The sequence below is a fragment of the Arachis hypogaea genome, chromosome 10 (assembly GCF_003086295.3).
Source record: "Arachis hypogaea cultivar Tifrunner chromosome 10, arahy.Tifrunner.gnm2.J5K5, whole genome shotgun sequence".
In the NCBI taxonomy this organism is placed as follows: Eukaryota; Viridiplantae; Streptophyta; class Magnoliopsida; order Fabales; family Fabaceae; genus Arachis; species Arachis hypogaea.
The window spans coordinates 116,904,499-116,926,821 of NC_092045.1; the positions used below are offsets into that span (position 1 = coordinate 116,904,499).

Genomic DNA, 22,323 nt, shown 5'->3' on the forward strand with positions numbered 1-22,323 from the left:
GAATCAAACAGGCTTCAACCTCGATGATACATAGCCAAAGTCAAACATCTTCTCGATCTCATCCTAATGAATTCATAATTGGGGATCGGACGGAATCAATCAATCTACACCTTCCTTGAATCAAAGCCCATCGTCGTCGTCGTTGCATGCATGAAGATGCATCATCGCCACTGTGATAACTTTTTAGCCATTAAATTGGAAAATGAATATTATATATTCAATGGTTAGGAAAACATTACATATTACTACACGTCGTTTTAATTATTATTGGTGCAACCATTTCTCCTTCACAATGCAAAAACGAATCATGCATTGTATTACTGTTACTTGTATTCAAGAAAAGATCGGAGATTTAACTAATTTTTCTCAAGTGGTTAATTCTTAACTCTTTTCTATTTTAACACTACTTTGATGTATCTTAAATGTATGTTATATATAGCGATATTATTACAAAATTTAAATCTTCAATAATTACTTACATACATTTACGCACTATATCTCATATATACTTATAAACATGACATGCTGCCCATTCATTATTATGTACGAATCACTATCACAGGTGGAACAATTATTATAACTGAAATATACTTAGCAATGCATGATTTTATATATCATAGTACCTTATTATGCTCAGTAATATCGTGTTGAGCACTTAATATCATGCTATGTTAGGAAATAGAAAAAAGGCGGGGATGGGTTGGTATTTCCTTAAGGAAAAGTATAAACCCTGTTTTATATTCAGATATGAATCTAATTTTCATACACAATTTTAAACATACATATATTATCATATGTCAAAAAAATAATTAATTTTTAAACTTATTATTTTAAAAGTTATCTAAACGAACTCTCTTCGTATTATCATTGCAATAAAATTAAAATGAAGACTCATATACAGTTATTTTTATATGTAGTTGATAGTTAAAAATCGTAAACAATGATTTAGTATAACCTATCAAATTATTTAATAATTATCAATTATTAACTTCACACAAAAACATACACCACATGTGAGTTTAACTCTTTAAATATACATTAATTTATATTCCATTCGATTTTAAATAATCATTTATTTTTACGGATAATATATTATTTAATAAAAAAAAGTGAATAGACAAAAGAGAGAATAAATAAATGCATATAATAAATTGAAAAGATAAATAATCTTTTATATTTCTCATGTATTAAATACATTAAAAATTAAAATAATATTATTATATATTCTCTTCAAATGTGTCATAATATAAATCCTAATTATAATTACATCTTTATATGAAGAAAAAAATTCTACAAAAGGAATCTGATTAGAAACTGTTACCTATGTTATTTTTTCATTACTTTAATATTTGGTGGTTAATTTTATGTACTCTTGAGAAAAAAAATTAATTTTTAGTTAATCTTATATACTCTTAAAAAAATATTTAATAATTAATATTATGTATTCATTATGTACTCCTATTATAATTAATTATTATTAATATTAAATTAAAAAAAAATAATCTACATACGTAACAAAAATAAAATAATAATAATAATGTACATTTACATAAGTATTTTTTTCACTTCTGACTAACTTTCTTTTTTTTTTCTGGGTTGATCACAAAACTATAAAGTATTTAGCCAGCATTAAAAGGATGGGACTAGATGAGGTCAACAAGCAAGTAACCTACCGAGCTGAGAAAAGGAAGATTTATATAATATTAGTTTGTTTGTTATTTTGTTAGTAGTGACTAGTGAGCCCTCTCTTTCTGTCTAGAAGTCCCTCCATGATCACCTTCTTCTTGTAATCCTTCGAATCTAAATCCACGTCCACGTGGACGATGTCGTGTTGAGAATGAGAAGCAGCAGTTGTGGCAGTCTTGAAATGGGGGATGTAGTATAACCATGCGGAAGTGCAGAGTATGGCACATAAGCGACCCCAAAACACCATTATGACCAGAGTGACCACTATTATGGACATTCCCACGATTGGCTCGAACTTATTAGACTTTTTCTGCTTCGTAATTGTTTCTGTTGGCTCTAGTTTTGCTTCATCATTCAGAGACTCTCTTCGTTGTTGACGCGTGTCCTCCTCTGCTCTCTTTTTGTTCGCCCCGTGCCTTGTCTGAAACATAACACGCAGTATAATAAGTACAAGTGTACAACACCTCCTACCGCTTGCCTCCAATTTATCGACATATATCAACAATACATTGTTTTTTTTAAGAATTTATTTATAAAAAATATTAAAAATCAATAAATTTTGTGATTGATAGTCATTAAATATTTATTATTAATATTTTAAATAATATTAAATTATATCTCATGTGAGATTACTCATTTTTTAATTAAGAACTAACTAAATTTTAATAAAAATACTAACTTTTAAATTATTTTTTTTGTTTATAGGCCCCAGCATAAAATTAAAAAGAAGAGCTATTTTTTCATAGACTTTGATTCTTACAAAAAAAATCATAGACTTTGATTCTTAAAAAAAATAAACATTGGGTAAATTTTTGCAGTGTCGGACATATTATATTATTGCATTATTAGTCTTCCATTAATAATATATACACAACCTTATTCGAATCAATATATAGTAATAATATAGGGTACAGAATTTTACATGAAAGATCCATTACGAGTTAAATATGTACAGTAATACGTACCTGCGAAGGTGTATAATAGGGAGTAGCCGGCTGCGGCGGAAGAGGCAGAGTTGACGATGGCGGTGGTGGAGCTTGAGGCTTATTATTGTGACGGAGAGTTGACTTTGGTGGCTTGGGCTTGGGATTGGAGTAATGATCTTCAAGCGGCACCGTTTTGCAGGAAGTATTTCGGATCCGAATGATGAGCCATGAAATCCAGCTGCGTTTCTTCCTCGTCCGTTTCTTGATTATTGGATCAGTCCTTTTATTATTAGTGGATGCTGCGTCGGGTGGTGGTCCAAAACAGCATAGGAAAAATCGGTTTTTGGTTTTGGCCATGTGGATTTATTAATTAAAAGATGGAAGATCAGGTAAGTTGATTTTAGCTATGGCCTATGGGAAGAATATCATGATGAATTTGATGGAGAGTGGTGGTGGAATAATGGTTGGCTTAGTCCATAGCAATGAATAATGATGTTGTTATTGACGGCATAGTATAGTGATAGAGGTTAGATTAAAATATAACGGATTTTGAGGTATGCATATAGTTTGTAAAAGTAGTGGTTTGGAGGGAAGACTTGGACTTTGTCTTTTAATCAGTCGTCCAACCTAACCTCTTCCCTTCATCCTCACACGCTTACTCCTTCCCCACGTTTCCACTTCCTCTCATTCTATTCCATTCTCTTCTCACACCAATATTATTAATAAGAAAAAGTATAGATAAACAACAAAAATATTAAACAATGTAAACAATAGATATATTAGATGTTCAATTCAACAGGTATGTAGATAATTATGTTTTCAATTTATTAAGTGTACAGATGATTATCCTAATGTTAAAGTTTATGATGTAATTTGAGAGGTGGAGTGTATTTTTATTTTGTTGAGTCAATTCTAGAGCATATTGTTCACATTATTTACAAAAGTCATTGTCTACCTAACAAAATCCTATTAATATAAGAGACAAAATTAACATTTTACATAAAAACGATAACTCATAAAAAATAGTCAAATTTAATATAAATTTTATAAAATTAGTTGACTGAAATAATTGGTGATGCTTTTCGAATCACTTTTTATTGAAAAAATATAAATAACCAACTTTACGTGCAGTCAATTGGAACAACTTTTTAAAAAATATAATTTTAAAATTCCAAAAGCTAAGATTAAGTTTAGAAACATAATCCACCCAAAATCAACTCATACTGTAATTTCCTGTTCTAATTACTCTTTTCGCTGCGACCTCCCCTGCATCGGCTCCCTGCACCGCGTCTTTTGGTGGTGCTGGCCACTCATCATCCAACTCTGATTGTGAACGATGCCCAACCTTTCACTTTTTCTTAGTGCCGCGGACCACCGCAACACATAAACCTCCTTCATGAACGCATTGCCGCCGTTGCACGCACGCTCATCGCGAACGCATCATCTCCATCGAGAACACCACTTGTCCACCACTCCATCGCGCGCCACACCCGCTGCAGCGATGTGACGCTGTCTATTCAGTTTGGGATAATTCTTTTAATTAGTTTTGGTTGTTACTTTTTTTTAAGTTTTGGATGTGTTTTTTTATTATGCTTTTAGATGTTTTTTTTAGGTTTTGGATTTTTTTTAGTAATTTTGGATATTTCTTTTCTTATTTTTTGGATTTTTTTCCAATATTTTTTATGTGTCGTTTTGTTAAGTTTTAGATTTTTTAAAATGATTTTGGATATCTCTTTTTTTTGTTAGATTTTAGATGTTTCTTTTTGTTTAAATTTTAATTTTTTTATTAGGTTTTGGATATTTATTTTAAAATGATTTTGGATTGTTGCTTTTTATTTGGTTTTAGATGTTATTTTAGATTTTGGATTTTTTTAGTTTATTTTAAATATTTTTTATGATAATTTGAATTTATGTTTTTTTCAAAAAAAAAGTCCAATTATATATTTTTATTAATGGGCTTCTTTTTTACTAATGGACGGCAGTTGGCTGCACCTAGGGCTGAAAGTGAGTCAAGCCAACTCATGAGCCAGCTCGAGCTCGGTTCGTTAATAGCTTGATAAGCTAAATTCGTGAGCTGGTGAGCCAAACTTGAGCCTGGAATTGAGCTCATAAATTAAATGAGCTGAGCTTGAGCTTGGATAAGCTCAGCTCATTAGCTCGTGAGCTGGCTCGATTATATATATATATATATATATATATATATATATATATATATATATATATATATATATATTAATACACATATCCTATATGCATTTAGTCTATACTTTTAATATTATATATATACATATGAAATAGTAATATATAATTATATATATTAATGATCTTAATTATTTAAAATTTTATATTTATTTATTACATATAATTTTGATGTAGGACATAAATAATATATAAAATTGTTCTTTTTAAATATTTTTTAAAATATATAAGTTACAATTTATTGATATAAAATTATAGATTTTGTATTTATATTTCTATTATTTGAGCCAGCTCGTGAGCTTTCGGTGAGCCGAGCTTGAGCTTAAGAAATAGGCTCAATTGTTAATGAGTTGAGCCGTGAGTCAAGCTCAACTTTGGTGAGCCGAGCTTGAGTTTGGTCTAGCTCGACTCAGCTCGGCTCACTTCCAGCCCTAGCTGCACCCTTAGTTGGTTACTCAGCGAAATTGCTTTCTGTTTTACAAAACATATGCCTATTCAATGTAAATCATCGGTCTAGTATTTTTAAATTTTCTCCTACACCTGCTATTGAAGACATGCACGATGGCAGAATAAAAAGAGCACTTACTTCTAGTAAATCCGGCTACTCATGATACCATAAGCTCATTTCTCAGCGACTGGTCCTAAAATTTCAATTTCACAGTAAAATGACGACACCAATGCCATCGATAGATAGAACCCTGGCTCTTCCTCAAGGGTTTCCAGTATTTAAATCCTCTCTCTGAAGCTCCTTTTCCATTTTCATCAATAATATTTTTTTATATCTTTATTTTTTTTATTAATTGAACATTTAGAACAAAATCTACTGACAGAAATCAGAGCATTTTAGGCAACAAAACCAATTATTTATTGTGACAACCAAAGTGCAGTTGTTCTCTTAGCAAATCCAATTTTACACAACAAATTAAAATATTTCGCCCTTATTGATCAATCATTTGTCAGAAATTATGTAATAAAAAGGCAATTCATGTTCAACACATCCCAACTCAGGATCAACTGATAGATACATTGACCAAGCCTCTCTCAGCTTCGTTCTTTCTCAAGTTTAAAAATCCACTCAGAGTCTTCGAAACAGAACCTTTGATGACCCTTAGTTTGAGGGAGCATGTTAATATAGTTAAGTAACCCTTTTCCAAATTAGCAAATAGTTAGTTTATTATGACAGTTCAACAAGTTAATTAGTTACTCTCCCTAACCAACTATAGTCACACTTCTCATACCTTACTTCTCAAATATAAATTGTAATCTTGAAATTCACTGCATGATCACTCATCGTTTTATAATCAACAATACTTCATTTATTCTCAAATTTTCTCTTAATTCTATTTTACTTCTTTCTATTTTTCTTCTTTTTTTCCTCTAATATCTTACATGGTATCAGAACTTTACGATTTTGATCCATAGACAATATCACACCTTCCACAGATTAATATTCAATTGTTCAAGCTTGACACAACTTCAGTCAACAACAACAATTACTTCGATTGCTAATTTTTTAACGACAATAAAGTTATATGAAGACAACTTTAAAACATGAAAACGTCAAGCACTAACATCCATCAAGACAAACAAGTTGCAGATTAACATTGTAGCAATATCGATTTCAAAAAAATTCAACACTAATCAAGATCAAACAGAAAACAAAATCTCTCCAAAATTTGAATAATGGGAACAACGATGAGTGTCTAATGGCGTAGATGTTCTCTGCCATGAATGAAACTTTTGTTAATAAAATTGTAGAATATGACTATGCACACAGAATCTAGAATGTTCTAGAAGACTACTTTACAACAAGACTCAAATCAAGGATAAGGTCACTAAAAGTGTAGCTGAAGACAATCAAGAAACATAGATCAACAGTTTTTGAATATATAGGCAATATGAACAAGGTAATCAATTCACTTTCAACTCTTGGAACTCCTTTCTCAATAGAAGAATATTTTAAATGTGCTTTAGGAGGATTGGATGAAGAGTTTAGGAATTTCATTCGGGGAATGCTAGGGGGACAATGATTTTATTGAATAATATGAACAACCACCAATCAAATAAAAACATACTACACCTCCAAATTAACCTTCTAAATTTTAATATTAAAATAACCATTCATACACTCGTAAAATGAACATCCGATATATCTATTGTTTACATTGTTTAATATTTTCATTGTTCACCTATACTTTTCCATTTCATTATTACGATTAATGCAAGAATGTATTCCATGACTATTAGTGATTTCTAGTCACAATTTCTGACACAAAAAGAAGTGAATGAGAAATTTAAAATGGCAAATCTCTTATCATGACTCGTGTGAATTTAGTGCCCAAAGAATCAAATACAGGTAAAGAAACTAGTGACTACATAATACCAGATTTTTATGAGAACTACACAAGAGACTCCAGTAGAGGCCAGAGTGATAAAATAAATAAAGAAAGAAGTTTCAGAGAACATGGTGACAAGAAAACAGACCTCAATGTCAGCTTTGTAAAATAATTGTCCATTTTATCTGACAATGTTACCATATATAGATTCAACGAGAATTACCAACATTCACAACTTTAACATCCTAATTAGGCACCCTACCACCAAATGGTAATTTTTATCAATAAAATAATTAAACTTACTTCAAAAGTTTAAGTTGATAGGAGAAGACAATATGAATAGTTATATCTCTAATACAAAACTCAACTTTAATTTGTTTTTAAGTGAGGGCCAAGGAGGACTGGAGGAGCATGAAGAGGTTCCGTAATAACAAGCTTTGGAGTTTCTACAATAGCTGTTGTGCTCAATGTTCTGAATTCAAACTCGTTTAGACTTTGGATAATTCTTTCGGTTTTTTTTTTTTTTTTAATCACGGGGAAAAAACACCCACTAAACATTTATTGATCGTGCTTGATTAACAAAATTACTGTCCATGCAAGTCAATCAACAGCGTTAACACATGAGACGGCACCAAAGTCTAGCAATATACCCTAATTCTATCACGTGGTTTTATAATTTGCAAGGAACATGTCTTAATTTATTATCTATAGTCATTTCAATAATATAGGTAAAAAAATAAAGGTCTTATGCATATATAATTTTAGTTTTATTTATTCAAGAATTGAACAATTATTTAGCTTCTAATTCACGTGGTTCCAAAAGTACGTAATAGAAGTGGGGTAAATGAAAACTCAGAAATTAATATATATAAAATCATTCATATGAAAATTGTGAAGGTAAAAAATATAATATACATATATATAGCTATATCGGATTTCATATCATAAATTTATAAAACAATATATAATTAAAGTCTACTCTTTGAATTATATTATATACATCCATAACATCTTAGCTTCAAATTAAACTTGAAGAACAATAATCAAGGAGGGAAATGATAGCCTCCTCTAGAATTGAAAAAGCTGACGATCATCTAATTAATAATACGATGAGGAGATAGAGACACAAGAAAAATAATAATTATAAGGAAGGAAAGGATATAAAAAAGAAAATGATGACATAAGATTTCTGAAAATCTAATTGCTGCTTAGGTATTCAATGAGGAATATCTAAATATCGAATCCACCGCCTTGGCTTCTTGTAATTTCGATTAATCAGTCAAGCCAAATTTTAAGAACAAAAGAAACTGGCCGCCGCTGATTAAAGTTTACAATATTACCTTGAATGGATCGATAATCCGATCCATATATATGAAATTGAAGTCAATCTTTAATTTTTTGTAATTTTCATAGATTTTGTTCATTAAAAAAATCAATTCATAAATTAATTGATGGACTAAAATGGAAAAAAAAGTTCCCAATTGATCTAATCTTTTTTTCATTCTTCTTAATTATACTGCTATAAAAATTAAGAAAAGAATATCCGATATCCTCATTGAATATCCACAATTCCACATAAAACTCATCATATTATGTGGGTATTTTATTTGAAATTAAGATTACTTGGGTATACTTGCTTCTTTATATGAAAGAAGCTAAGTGTTGAGGAATGAGAACTACCTACACACACCTATAAAGACAGCAAATATTCCTTTGCGTGCGTTAATTGAAAGGTAAAAAGCTAATCATCATTATATGAATTATTTGTTTTAAAATTAATCTTTGAAGATTTAAATTTAAAAGGAATAGTGGAATACGTACTTCTTTTCTTTTAGTGTTTGGATATATTTCTTATCCGATTGATTTTTATTTCGAAGCTTCCGAATGGAATGTAGAGTCAAATGGGTAGTTTGGAATGGGAACAGAAGCAGGCAAGATCAAAATTCCAAATTAAATTACGTGAACTTTCTTCTTGATTGAATGTAACTTTAGTCTAAATAAACAGATGGATAAAAAGTAAAAACACACAATTAGCATGAATTGAATTCCAGGAAATAATAACATATAAAATGAAATTAAAGCCCATCCAATTGGCTTATTGAGTAAGTTGAATTTTTAATAGGATAATATTAAAAAGATAATATCTAAAGTTATTTTATATAATATAATATTTATAAATATATATTTATTATATTTAAAATTAAATAATTATTTTAATAATAATTAATAAATATTAAATAAGATCATTTTAAATTATTTAAATTAATTTTTTATTTTTTTTAAATATTATTATTTTAATAATGATGATTACATAGTCTTAATTAAGTATTTAAGAAGTAAATCGAATGCGGCTGCAGACTAAAGAGATTTATGTGAGAGGCTAAATATAGGAGAAATGTTGATGTCAAGACGAAGCAGGATAAGAAGGTTGCAGATAACAATAGCTCTTTTGTAGAAGGATTCTTTAATCGTAGAAAAAATCATGTACCCGGAGAAGATTGCTTGAAAAGCATGCAGATAATTGGGCTAGTAACAAAAGGAGTCTCTATTGTTGAACACGACTATACCAAAGATGTTAAAGCACGTAATGAACCGATGAAGCTGCATTGGAATATGGCGGTGGTGATGATGACACAGGGTTCATGGAAGGAGCATCAAGATGAGGGCAGAATGGTCATTACCGTTTGTGGATTTGGATGAATGGGAGCATGGGTTTTTGAAATAGAAAATGGATAATCCTATAATTTGAGTGACAGTTATGGTTTGTGCAGATTTTATGGGATCTCATTTAGGTAATGATGAAGGAGTAAACTTATGGAGATAACATCAAGAAGAGCTTGACACGGGTAGGGAAGGATCGCTGTTTTTTGTGGGAGAGGGGCATGGTTTGGGACGCAATGATAGTGGTATTGCAGTGACATGCAACTACGAGTACTTAGTCCTGTGTCTCCATAAGACTGTGTTGGTGGCTGTCACGAGGGCATGTGACGGAGATACTGCACCATCGAGAAAAAAAAGGGTCGAAGGGTCTGGCCTTTGTGCAGGGAATGTGGAGGGCACGACCCAATGTAGGGCCAATAGGACTGGTGGAGGAGAGGCAATAAAGGGGGTGAGAAGACCGACAAGCGGTAACGGTGACTATATGAAGTTCCGGATAGAGTACGCTGGTATGGTGTGTAGTAGAGAGCGAGAACCTCATGAAGTCACCGCTGAACCAGTCTACTCCGGGTTGTGGTCTGTCAGAGGTGCGAGGAACAATATAGCAACAAAGAAACTGCATTAGGGATGCAGGCACATTCTAATGAGAAGATGATCATGATGCTTGTTGAGATTGATACAGATGCTCACACATATAGTGACGATACGGCAGGGGAACAATGATTAGGAAGGAGATAAGGAGTTTGAATGGTACCTGTGCCACCGCAAATAGGCTGAATGGAAGTGTGAAGATGAACACTGCTCTAAACAGGATGAGGAATGTTAAAGCGGAAGAATTAGATGTAGGGGTTGAAAATTTAGTGATGAATGAAAATTGCTTTGAAGAGGAAGGGAATTAAAGAAACTTGGAGGACTTTGGAGGTCTTGGAATGGATGTAGGCAGTGAGCCAGACCTAGAAAAGCAAGGAAGAAGTTGGAAAGAAGATTTGATTGAAAATAGAGTGACTTGGAATTTGGTAGTGGAATTAGGAGCTGTTCTTTATGATGAGGAAGAAAACATTATGGCATTCTTCAAACTCAAAATGAAGCGAATGCACAGAAAAGGAGGCAAGCAAAACAAAAGAAAAAAGCAGGAAAGATTCATCCTAAAAATCGAAATAAGGTGTGTATACAATGTTTAAATGATTTACAGTTGTTAGAATGTAAGGGGTTTACGGGGTGACGGAAAGCTGGAAATGGTGAAAAATTTTAAGAGAAAAATAAGGTAAACATGCTAGGATTAATAGAAATGAAAAAATAGGTGGTGACTAAGTTTGATGTAGTGCGAATTTGGAAGAATGATGTGGTGGGCTGGAAATTTGTGGGATCAGATGGTGTTCTTGGGGGTTTATTATTGATGTGGGACGACATGATATTTAAGTCGAGTAATTGTTACAAAGAAGAGAGATGGTTGTTTGTAGAAGTGGTGTTGACGAATAATAGTTTCAATTGTGCATTTTGCTTGGTGTACTGTGCGCATGTCAGAGAGTACTGAGTGAGAAGAACTGAGCTTTATCTCTGGGTTATGTCAAGTCTCAATTTGCTACATGAGTGATCTTAATGAGGTTGTGACAGTGGATAAGAGTAAAGGAGCTAGTACATTAACAGTAGTAGCAGCAGATTTTAAACTGAATACAAGATATAGAGTTGGTGGATTTAGAGATGAATGATCGTAAGTTTAATTACTTGGTTTAGGGGCCAATTGTGTAGTCGCATTGATCGGGTGTTTATTAGCGTAAAAGATTGAAAAGTTTTTTAAGACACGGCTTAAGGGTGGACAAACAGGTTTATCAGATTATTGTCCATTAATGGAATTTGTGCTATTATCTAGAATACTCTGCTGCGAAAATTATCAACAAGTCGATTAAGAGTTACAAAAAATAAGCTGATTTTGATTATTCTAATTATTGATGGCAATGCTAAAAATAACTACAGTTTAATTTTTTATTTTATTACCTAGTAATTTATATTTTTTACCTGTTCCACCTTATTGCGCTGAACTTTTTATTTAAAAGAAAAAAATTATTTAAGAAGTGGAGAAGGGTGACTCTTGCGAAGCATATATCGAAGCCATGCTTAAAGAGAGAGAGAGTTTAGGGAGAACAGGGCGGTGTAGGGGAAGAATGACAATGATGGCGGCGGCGTATTTCATCTGATAGTATGGAAAGTCTTTGCCCAAGCAGCGAACTTGTATGCAGACTTAGAAATGAAGCGACTTTGATTTTGACTTTGACTTTAACTTTGACTTTGACCTTGACCTTGAAGCCATATGCTCTCCATTCTGGCCATTGCATAAATTGCGTATATTACCTTTGTACCTTTCTGGCAATCTCTCATCTTCCACCACCTTGGCACCTTCTTATAGCAAATGCAAAATCACATTATACCGAAGATTCTATGAATACTTGTTAACAAAAAGCTCAATTTATTAGGATTACTGTGCTCAATAACGATTTAATGAGAAAGATTTTCAAAGCTACACTACGTTGTACGTACATGACATTACAATTAATTTCAATTTGAAGGATGAAGATGTATATAATTATAAGAAGTTGCATTGAATTTCGACCGAATCCCAAGTTGCATTGAATGCAACGTTGAGTTGTGGGATGTTCTTAATGAGTGCCTGAGCAGATTTTGCAGATTTCAGCATATGTTGCTGTCAAATTTATCAACACATCAGACCTAAGACACACAAAATTCTAACAATATATAAGGCCAAATATACACATTTTTTTCAGCTTTCTTCTTTCACTGCTTTGCATTTTTATTGGTTGCAACATCAGATTTGACTTCTAAGTCTTAACTCTTTGGAGTAAGTAGTACCAAACTACTAGCAATCACAATCTTTATTTATGACCAATTTATTATTCTTGCTCACTCCTACCAACTCTTATTTATTTATTTTGAATGTGAGAAGGTGGACAAAGAATATGTTTGTGAGTTAACATGAAATTGACCCCAAAATATTTATATAGAAATATATATTTTAAAAAAAAATTGTAGCTTGGCGCCTTGGCCCAAGAGTATATAAATTAAAAATCTTATGGCAAGACGATATTTGCACATGGAACAGAAACCATAGAGAAGTTACATAACTAGGAAGGAAACAGTGCAGTTAGTGAGGTAAACTGAAGCTTATTTTTATCTTGCAAATTATGCATATGTCTATTGGTGGAACTAGTATATATGTCTGTGCTTATAGTGATTACTGTGATTATATAAATGTTGTTAAAATTAAAGTTATATTTTTTTTTATTTTAATAAATTTTTTTGAGTAATATTTTTAGAAAATATGGTTAAATAATAAAAAAATATTATTATCATTGGATAAAAATAAATAGATAAAGATAAATAAAAAAGAAAGAGTAGTGTAAATATATGAGATAGTATGAATTATATATTATAAGCTAATTGACCACTACTGTGTTAATAAATTAATAATCAAATTTTAATAACAAGTAACAATAATGGAAGTATATAGTGAATGAGAGTAGTTAAATGGAATATATAGTAGTAGTTAATTTAGTTACCTGTTGGTGATTGAGGGGCACAGAAGGATAGATACATTCTACGAGCTTGAAAGGGAAGGATGCAAATAATGCATCTTCTTAATCTCGAGGCTTAAACCTATAAGAATCTTCTTCCTGTAAGTATTCTCTCCTCACCCTTCATTGTGGATGTGGTGCATGTGTGTCACGTGTGTGGTAACGTAAGCACCACCAATTTCCGAATCAAAAATTATTTTTTGTTCCAAAATTTAAATTAATAAAAGAACATATTTCTTAATTTAATTGAAATTTAACTTCTGGCACCTTAATTTTGGGATTCGAGAAGCTCGTAGATTTATCAAAACAAGCATTGAGGAAATCCGTAATTCTTCTCAGGATTGGGGATGGAAAATAAATCGTAATGTTTATATGCATAATTCTTCTCTTTCTTACATTTTTTTTTCATTTAAATGGAAAAAAAAGCCTTGGAAATCCATGGCATTTGGTAAAAGTAAAAAACAACAACGAAGGTCGCATACTTACCGGACCCGACCCGAAAATAATCCATTTATCTGAGGTTTGTACTTTCTTCAACTGTAGAGATCGCTACAGCTACAGGGGCATAGGTGCCATCACGGACTCGGGACTCTCTCCCCGCACCCACAGCGCGCCGCCGTCCTTTCCGTGCTCTGATCTGATGGTAATGCTAATTCTGTGTTTCTAGTTTCTCTACTCCAGGGTTCATGGGGGTTTACTCTTGCAACTATGCTTCTTGTGTTTTGCAGTGTATTTATTTGTGAACACCAGTTACCAATGGCTCTTTTTTTCAAGAAATTCACCGAGGTATATGCTTATCTTATGACAAAACTAAACTAGTTCACTATATATCATGGAAATCCCACTCTTCTATTGCTCTGGATTTGGTTTAGGGCGCCAAAATCCTTGCAAAACGCCCTTCTTTTTCTAAGGATCCAAGACAACTACAATTTCAAGCTGACATTAACCGCTTGTTCCTTTATTCCAGGTCAGTGCTTTTAATGAGAGTAAATTTATGCTCTCTCTCTCTTGCTGGCTGCTGCTCCTTCAAATTTTATTCCTTTCCGTATCTTCTTCATCAGCTTGCTTTGTTAGCTAATGCAGAGTTCCGTTGCATTCTTCTTTTTCTCTCTCTCTTCCATTCATCCTCTTTACACATTGCTGTTTATAGTTTATTTCATCCCTGAATCAATATTTTTGCATCCCTGAATCTCTTCCATTCATCCACTATGTTTTGCTTATAAGCTATTACTGATGTTCAGAAGTGGCAAATACTACCTTAAATATTAAACTTTTATATTTTTGCTTTGTTACCCTTTTTATATTTAGTGGCTAGATTGTTGATATCTTAGTCCTTGATCTAGCAGAAGCTGTTACTTTTTATATATTTTTAATTGGACCATGGAAATCCACCATAGCTTCTTAGGCAGGATTCTGTTCTGTACCTCCTAATAATCTCAGATATGCTCTTAGGAGAGTGAGTTGTCTTTTGTTGATAAATGAATGTCTCCTAAGTCCTAATAATCAATATATCTGCCTTGCTGTATCTATAGTTCAGGTTTTGCTTTTATTAGGACATCCCCAACTCGAACAACTATCATGCAGCATATTTGAATTGTATTTTTTTATTTGAATTTTGCAAAGCCCAATTTTTCTTTTCTTTCCTTAATTCAAAAAAACACACAATGTTTTTAGTCGAAGAGAAAAGGATGGGATCAGAACTGGAGAGGAGAGTCCTGAGTCCTCCAAAGCAAGAAAAGTTGGGGGGAAAAAGATTGCTCAAGGATTAAGTTAGCATGAGATATGAGATGTTGGTTCCTTAATGTTATGATTACATAAATGGATGAGTATCGTTTATATGCCAACATGGGATTGCATTATGCTGGTTCCAATGATTTCAATTTTGTTGTGTATTTGATGCTTTTCTTTTTCAACATCTTGATATACTCTTCTCATGCAAAGACTTAACTATCCAGCTACAATCAGTTGGGGAAGAGTGCAGATGAAGCAAATGTCGAAGAAATTATTGAAATGGCCAATAAAGCCTCTTTTGCTGATCAACAGATGCAAGTTCAAGAAAATGTTCATTCACAAATCAAAGCATTTTGCACCTTCATGGATGAAATTCTTCTGCCAAACAAAAAGATGGTGAATGATTTCTCTGAATTATCTCGGCAAACGAATACTTTGCCTCATCGAAGTGGGCTTAGTTTTGCTGTGGGTAGGAGCAATACACCTATCAATCCCGGTCAGTTTTTTTCCCCTCTTCTTTTTTATTTAAATTTTGCAATCTTTTCATCTTCTATTGAAATTTCTCATCATTAATAAGTAGTGTCAATTCATTCAGTTGAGGTTATATTATACTTAATTTGAGTGAAAGGAGCCTTAGCAGTTATAAGCCAAGTACAATAGCGCCTGTTCAAAACTGGAATATGAAAACTTTTCTCTAATCAAATTTCCATGCCCATGTTTCATATTTTCATATTTTACTAAAACTATGCAATCATGATATAACCAATTAAGTTCCCTCTTCATGTGGCTGAAATACTATGAAGGCTTTAGGATCATATAAGGTCATGGATATGATACTAGCCTGTGGTCATTACTATTTTCTCCTTTATAAATGAACAGATGCCATTTAGCCATTATTATCGTGGTTCTATGCCTTTGAATTAAGAAATTCCCACACTATCAAGTTGACATGTCTGTTTGTTATGAGCACAACATCTTTCACTTGCTACAAACTCTTTCCCCTCTTCATATACATTGACAAGGTTGTATAGAAAATATCTTATTCTGGTAACAGCTTACCTTTATTTTCTTATAATTTGACATTATTGGAAAACTTTCCTGGTTTATCTGTTTACTATAATAACTCATTGATGTAACTTCTGTGCAGACGTCCCTCAGACAAGGCCATTAAGCCAAGCAGAAGTTTCTCAGAAATTAAAAAATCAACTTGGCTTCACACTTGATGTTAAATCTTCTCAAATACCCCACAAGGATGCTGGCCAGGGTCTATTCTTAGATGGCGCAGCAGATGTTGGTGCTGTAATTGCCTTCTATCCTGGGGTGGTCTATTCTCCAGCTTTCTATCGGTATATTCCCGGATACCCCAAGGTTGATGCACAGAATCCCTATTTGATTACTAGATACGATGGGAATGTCATCAATGCCCAACCTTGGGGCTCTGGAGGTGAAGTGCGAGAACCATGGAGTGGTAGAATAATGGGCGAAATCAAACCCAATGTGAAAGGAGCCGAGAAAGGCTCAGAGAAGTTCTGGAAACTTCTTAGTAAGCCTTTAGAAGGCAACAAACTTGGATCCAAGAATGAAATACTTGAGCGTAGAAACCCTTTAGCTTTAGCTCATTTTGCAAATCACCCTCCAAAAGGGGTGCAACCAAATGTCATGATTTGCCCTTATGACTTCCCATTAACCGAAGACAACATGAGAGTTTACATCCCAAATGTTATGTTTGGAAACGGTGAAGTGAACATGAGGAGATTTGGCAGCTTTTGGTTCAAATCTGGGGTGTCTAGAAAAAGTGCATCATCAACAAATGCTGCGACACTGAAAACTCTTGTTTTGGTAGCTACTAGAGCTCTTGAAGATGAGGAAGTCCTCCTCAACTACAGGCTCAGCAACACCAAAGGGAGACCACAATGGTATGCTCCAGTAGATGAAGAAGAGGACAGGAGAAGATGGAGCTAAAATCACTACACAATCCGGTAGTTCTTTCTCTTTTCTTTTTTTTTTCATCAGACGCCGAATTTGTATTCAGATTTAGTAATTTTTGTGAAAGATGAAGCTAGGGATGATGAAATTTTGTGAGATTGATTATGGCCCATTTTTAATGGTCAAAATACAAGTTGTGATGTACCAAATTCCGATATTCAGCAACCTTTAAATAACAACTCGGTTAGGGAGACAATGGGGAATTTAAACAATGTGAATAATGGGTTGTAGATTTAGTCCAATACATGTTAAAAATAAAAAACACTCCAAAAATCATCCAAATAAAAAAATCTACTTAGTTATTCCAAAAAAATAACTATCCCAAATCCTAATTTATCAAAACATTTCACTTCAATACCCTTTTTTTTCCCCAACCAGCTGTCATCCCTACCTTCATCAATAATCATCCCACTTTGCCGTCATTGCTTGGCTTGCCACACGCCGACACAAGTCACCCCTAGTAAAAATAACCATCCACTTAGTGACAAAGATAATCATCCGCATACCTAATGAATTGAACATCCAACATATTTTAATTATATATAACTAAACTAATCCAATTAAAATAATCATCTACATAAATTAAAATAACCATCTGCATAAAAAAGAAGAACATGAATGAACAGAAGAACCAACAAAATACAAGAAGCCAACAGAGAAGGATGTGGAACAGCGCCCTAAGTGCAGAGGTTATGACCATTGGGAAGACAATGCTTTGGGTTTGCAAGAACATGAGAATGGACTGAAGAAGGCCATGCGCGAAGAGGATTGGGATCAAGCAGCGGGCATACTTGCCAGCTTGGTTGGCTATGCCTTTGTCTTGGCGCATCGCAATTAGAATAGGCTGGTGCGTCAACGGAATCTGCTGCAGTGGTGCCTGGAATTCTTGCCGGCCAGGAAGGGGGAGCACACCAGGAAGTGGGGGATCGGAGATCACCAGAATACGGAGGAACAAGGGCCACAATTTAAGGTGACGGTGGTGTGTGCGGGGAACCACGGCGGCGTCAGTGGGAGATAATGCGAGCGTCGGAACTTTCTGCCGGGAGGGGGGCGGTGGTTGCAATGGCACAGGTGAGACTGCGACGACGAGAAGGGATATCAGACTGGAAGCAAATGAAGGTATTAGAAGTAACTGTGTGTAGTGGGAATGGCTTAAACTATAAATCCTAATTTTTCAAATTTTAAAATTTCATAATTAGATAATTAATCTAAAAATATGAATTTTAATTATAATTGACTTTTTAATTTTAAATCATTGTTCACATTATTCATTCAAGTAATTGTTTTCCCATACTTTCTCTTTAAATAATAAGACGTATATGATACTAGCGAGTATATTTAAGATCAATACATTTACAACATCAAACTCAAAGGCACCATCATGAACTACCTACTGGTTGTGTCAAAATGATGTAACAAGTTCTAAATTAAAATTCATTTCTAGTTGTTGGATAGATTTTTTTTTTTTTTTTTATCGTGAACGGGACAAAAAGCCGAAACAACAAAACAAACTAACTGAAAACTCTCCTAAGGAAAGGAGTTACTTCAAAGTATTGAAAACCAAAAGGGATGTCATGGGCATGCTGCGGAATTAGCCTCGTTGAAGATGTGGGTGATTCTGTAATCTGTAGTCGCCTGGGCTAGCAAGCGAATTTTTTATGGCTCGGATAAGTGAGGTGCTAGCGTGAATTGAAGTGTTCTGTTTTGAATGAGTTGAACCACATTCGCTGAATCTATCTGCACTTCCAACTTTGATTCCAACATACAAACCCCCGAGTTCCGCCATGGTAAAAGATATTTTGCCTATGTTCATCATGAATCCAAACCTTGGTGGTATGAAACTGAAAAACCAAATCTTCCAATAGCACATGTAAAATAGCTTCCCAGTCCTAGATACCCTGGCCAGTCGCGTAAGCAACAACCTTCTTTATCTTCATCCAAATTGATTGAAGCAAACTCTTTTAGCCTCGGTATGCTTGGGAGCCAGTGATCTTCCCAAAAATCGATATTTCGTACATCCCCAATACGCCAAATGAGATTTGTTTTGAACGAACTCCAGACAAATTTATCCCATTCCATGCGTTAGAGTTGTTGGCCCTCATGCGAACAATGGGAATAGCACCATCCCCACAGTTATTGTGAATCATATTCCAAGATAGCTTCATAAGAAAAAGCCGATTAGAATCATGGGTCTTTCTGATACTCAGCCCTCTTTTCTCCTCCGATTGACAGACATAGTCCCAATTTAGGAAGTGCATCTTTCTCGCATCATCCTTGCTTTTCCAAAAAAGTTTATCAATTTTCTTATCGATGATGAACTAAAAGTGGAGCTGGTTGCACTAACAGTGAATAAGAGGCACTCTTAAGTATTTTTTCAAGTTAGTTGTCATATTGATGCTAAGGTCTTCGCTAAGCTGCTGTCTGATAGTATGGTTAACATTTTTAGAAAAGTAGATATAAGACTTGTTGAAGCTAATTTTTTTTTTTCCTGACTTCTTTAATAGTATTTACTTACTTAGTAGTTTTGGCAAAGAGGATCAGATCATTTGTAAAACAAAATGAAATATTTTGTATCATTCCTAAAAAGGGTTGATAAGTTCTCATTTTCTCTCATCAACTAGCTTAGAGATTAAATGAGAGAATCTTTTAATACAGAAAACAAAGAGCTAAGGGGATAAATGATCTCTCTATCTAATTCTTCTAGTGGAAAAAAAAGTATCAAAAAAGCTGCTAAAGTATTAGAGGATCCAGGGTGCCAAAAATTTGAATGGTATTTTTCTATCTCTTACTCTCTCACCCACTCTTAGATATAGTCTTGTTGGATTTATCAATGTTGTCTTTACCTTCTCCTAAAATTTTGGCCCTGCTATCTCTACCCGTATGACCTGACCCACCAATATGACTTGTGATTCTTTTTGGCTTTAGGGATTGTTACTTGCTCCTTATTTTAGCACTTTTTTCTTTATGATTTGAGTTGGGCCCAATTCCTTGGTAACAACCACAATATCGGACCCACCTTGCATGGCCTTCTCATTATTGACATTGCCTTACATGCCATCTTCAGGATTTGTTTCATTCTCTTCTTCGTACAAGATATATTGGGATCTTTTCTCAATATGTTGGTCCACATTAATTGTATTCCCTTCCATGTTAGTCCTGACCACATTCTCATAACGGATCTCCTTGGATTTAACCATGATTTTCTCTTGTTTCTTTCTATAGGTCTTCTCACTGTTATTCATGGTCCAAAATCAAAATTTGGTGGATTCTGATTCTTTACAATATTAATATGAGATACGGTGTTACTTGCCAAATTGGGGTGGTTTTTTTAAGAGCAATGCTAGGGGCCAGCAATTTTTGTGATTGTTAGCCAAGCCATCAATGATGATTTGATGGTGTGAGATTGGTATGAAATTTCATCCAATGGCTCACCTTCCTCTACTGGTTACATGTTGGCCAAAATTTAATAAAACTGCTGCCCCCTAGACTTTTCCTTTTTTTAATGAATGAATCCTGATTTTCCTCCGCCACTCCATTGTCATCCTTCTCTGATTGGTCATTTTCATTACCCTAGATCTTCCTATCTAATTCTTTTAGTGAGAGAAAAGGTATACGAGAATAGTAGAAAAAAAAAGTATCAGAGAAGCCGTTTAGGTATCAGAAGATTCAGGGTGCCAAAAATTTGAATGGTATTTCTCTATCTCATTAGCATAAATATGAAAATCAAGAAAGATGAGTAAGTGATCAGATTTAAGTTTAGGTAAATGTTTAACTCCTATATTCATAAATTTATTAGTAAAGTAAAAACTATTAATAAAACGTTCAAGTTGTCTTTTACTATTATTCCTTTGCTAAGTAAAGAAGGAGGTCTAGTAAAGCCTAAATCATATAGATCGCAGTTATTCATACAAATAATAAGTCTATTAGTGTCATGATAGTGATTAGAGATAAGAGAGCTAAAGTGAGGATTAAGGACACTGTTAATTGAGATAAAACTTCTATTTTGGAGGCTATGTTAAATCTTATTCCCGAGTCTATTAAACTGGTCCAAATATTCCTTATGCATAGCTTCTTTTCCCTTGATGTTAGTGTCAAGTTTCATTCTTTTATTAGGATTTGGGGTATTTTCAACTTTGGTATGTCTTAGACTGTTATTTTGGAGCTATTTGGCAATAATTTTTTTAATTTCTGTATTTTTTTTATTATATTCTTGTTTGTGGAACTTTTCATTAAAGTCACTTTTCGACAAAGTCATTGATTTCATTTTTGATTTGCTGATGGTAATCGTTAGAATTAGTTTTCCTTTTCACTTACCTACTAGAATTATTGCTGACATCATTTATAGCTTGATATTCTCCATTTAATTCAGAACCTCATATTTGGTAGCTAGCAGATTTTTATTTCTTTATTAATTATTATCCCAAATTGTTGCTTGTTTCTTCTTTAGGGTATCTTTACCACAACCAAGATCCAAAAGGACTTTCTTCCTTTGTATCCATAGATTTCTTGCTAGTAAGTGCATTTAAAGGTTGTTGATTTTCACATTTAAAATTGATTACTAATCGTTATTACTGATTTCTTGATTTTTCATCACCATATATTCTTTTACTTTTAGAATTGTCCGTTCCTACCTTACTGCTGTTGGTCATGGGTGGAAGAGCCACCACCTTCCTTCAGGTGATATTTTTTCTCTGTAAGACGTATCTTCTTATTTCCATTGGCTCCTTCCCTAACTAATTCTAGGAACACATCAAATTTATGGCCATATCTACCACACTTGAAAGAAATTTAATTATCTACCACACTTGAAAGAAATTTAATGACGACCCTCGTATTCTAGCTTGAATATATTCCCAAGGCTGTAAAGAATGGGATAAATTGGTTCCTTAAATGAATTTCAACACAAATACGAGCGAAATTGCTTCTCAAATTGATTAATGTTAATTCATCCATCCTTAGCATGGTATAAAGGATTTTACCAACCATTCATAAGAAGTATTTATTATAGAGTTCAGGTGGCAAGTTTAGAATTTTTATCCAAACAACAACCTTCTAGAGTTGTTTAGTATCTTCTGAGGTATGAATAAAGCTTTCTATTGTTGGATGAGGAGGTAATGGTCAGTGATCATCCAAGGCTTTTTATACAAGGCGTAGACATACTCTTCATAGAAAGAGAATGAAACTAGAAAATTTTCTTTTCCAAGTCCATAACCC

General features: G+C 33.4%; 2 protein-coding genes and 1 long non-coding RNA gene across 7 annotated transcripts; 1 reads left to right on the forward strand and 2 right to left on the reverse strand.

Annotated features, from left to right (window-relative positions):
* Nucleotides 1-1,508: 1,508 nt before the first annotated feature.
* On the reverse strand, nt 1,509-3,197 carry LOC112717159 (uncharacterized). Its single transcript, XM_025769263.3, has 2 exons — nt 2,652-3,197; nt 1,509-2,107 (listed from the first exon to the last, which is right to left on the reverse strand). Exons 1-2 carry the CDS (start codon nt 2,967-2,969, stop codon nt 1,724-1,726), a joined length of 702 nt encoding a protein of 233 aa, XP_025625048.1. The 5' UTR covers nt 2,970-3,197; the 3' UTR covers nt 1,509-1,723.
* An 8,496-nt stretch (nt 3,198-11,693) lies between these two features.
* On the reverse strand, nt 11,694-13,667 carry LOC112717162 (uncharacterized). Its single transcript, XR_003160591.2, has 2 exons — nt 13,378-13,667; nt 11,694-12,199 (listed from the first exon to the last, which is right to left on the reverse strand). It is a non-coding gene; the product is annotated as an uncharacterized lncRNA (long non-coding RNA).
* On the forward strand, nt 12,901-17,258 carry LOC112717161 (uncharacterized). 5 transcript variants are annotated; one of them, XM_072205604.1, is made up of 7 exons: nt 12,901-12,970; nt 13,401-13,493; nt 13,936-14,035; nt 14,121-14,178; nt 14,265-14,359; nt 15,348-15,619; nt 16,271-17,258. In XM_072205604.1, the coding sequence occupies exons 4-7, from the start codon at nt 14,149-14,151 to the stop codon at nt 17,083-17,085; spliced, it is 1,212 nt and encodes a 403-aa protein (XP_072061705.1). In that variant the 5' UTR covers nt 12,901-12,970; nt 13,401-13,493; nt 13,936-14,035; nt 14,121-14,148; the 3' UTR covers nt 17,086-17,258. The 5 variants fall into 5 exon arrangements, with proteins under 5 accessions (XP_072061705.1, XP_072061704.1, XP_025625049.1 ...); XM_072205603.1 differs by lacking the exon at nt 12,901-12,970 and having other exon boundaries at nt 13,382-13,493; XM_025769264.2 differs by lacking the exons at nt 12,901-12,970; nt 13,401-13,493 and adding an exon at nt 13,640-13,753.
* Nucleotides 17,259-22,323: the final 5,065 nt, after the last annotated feature.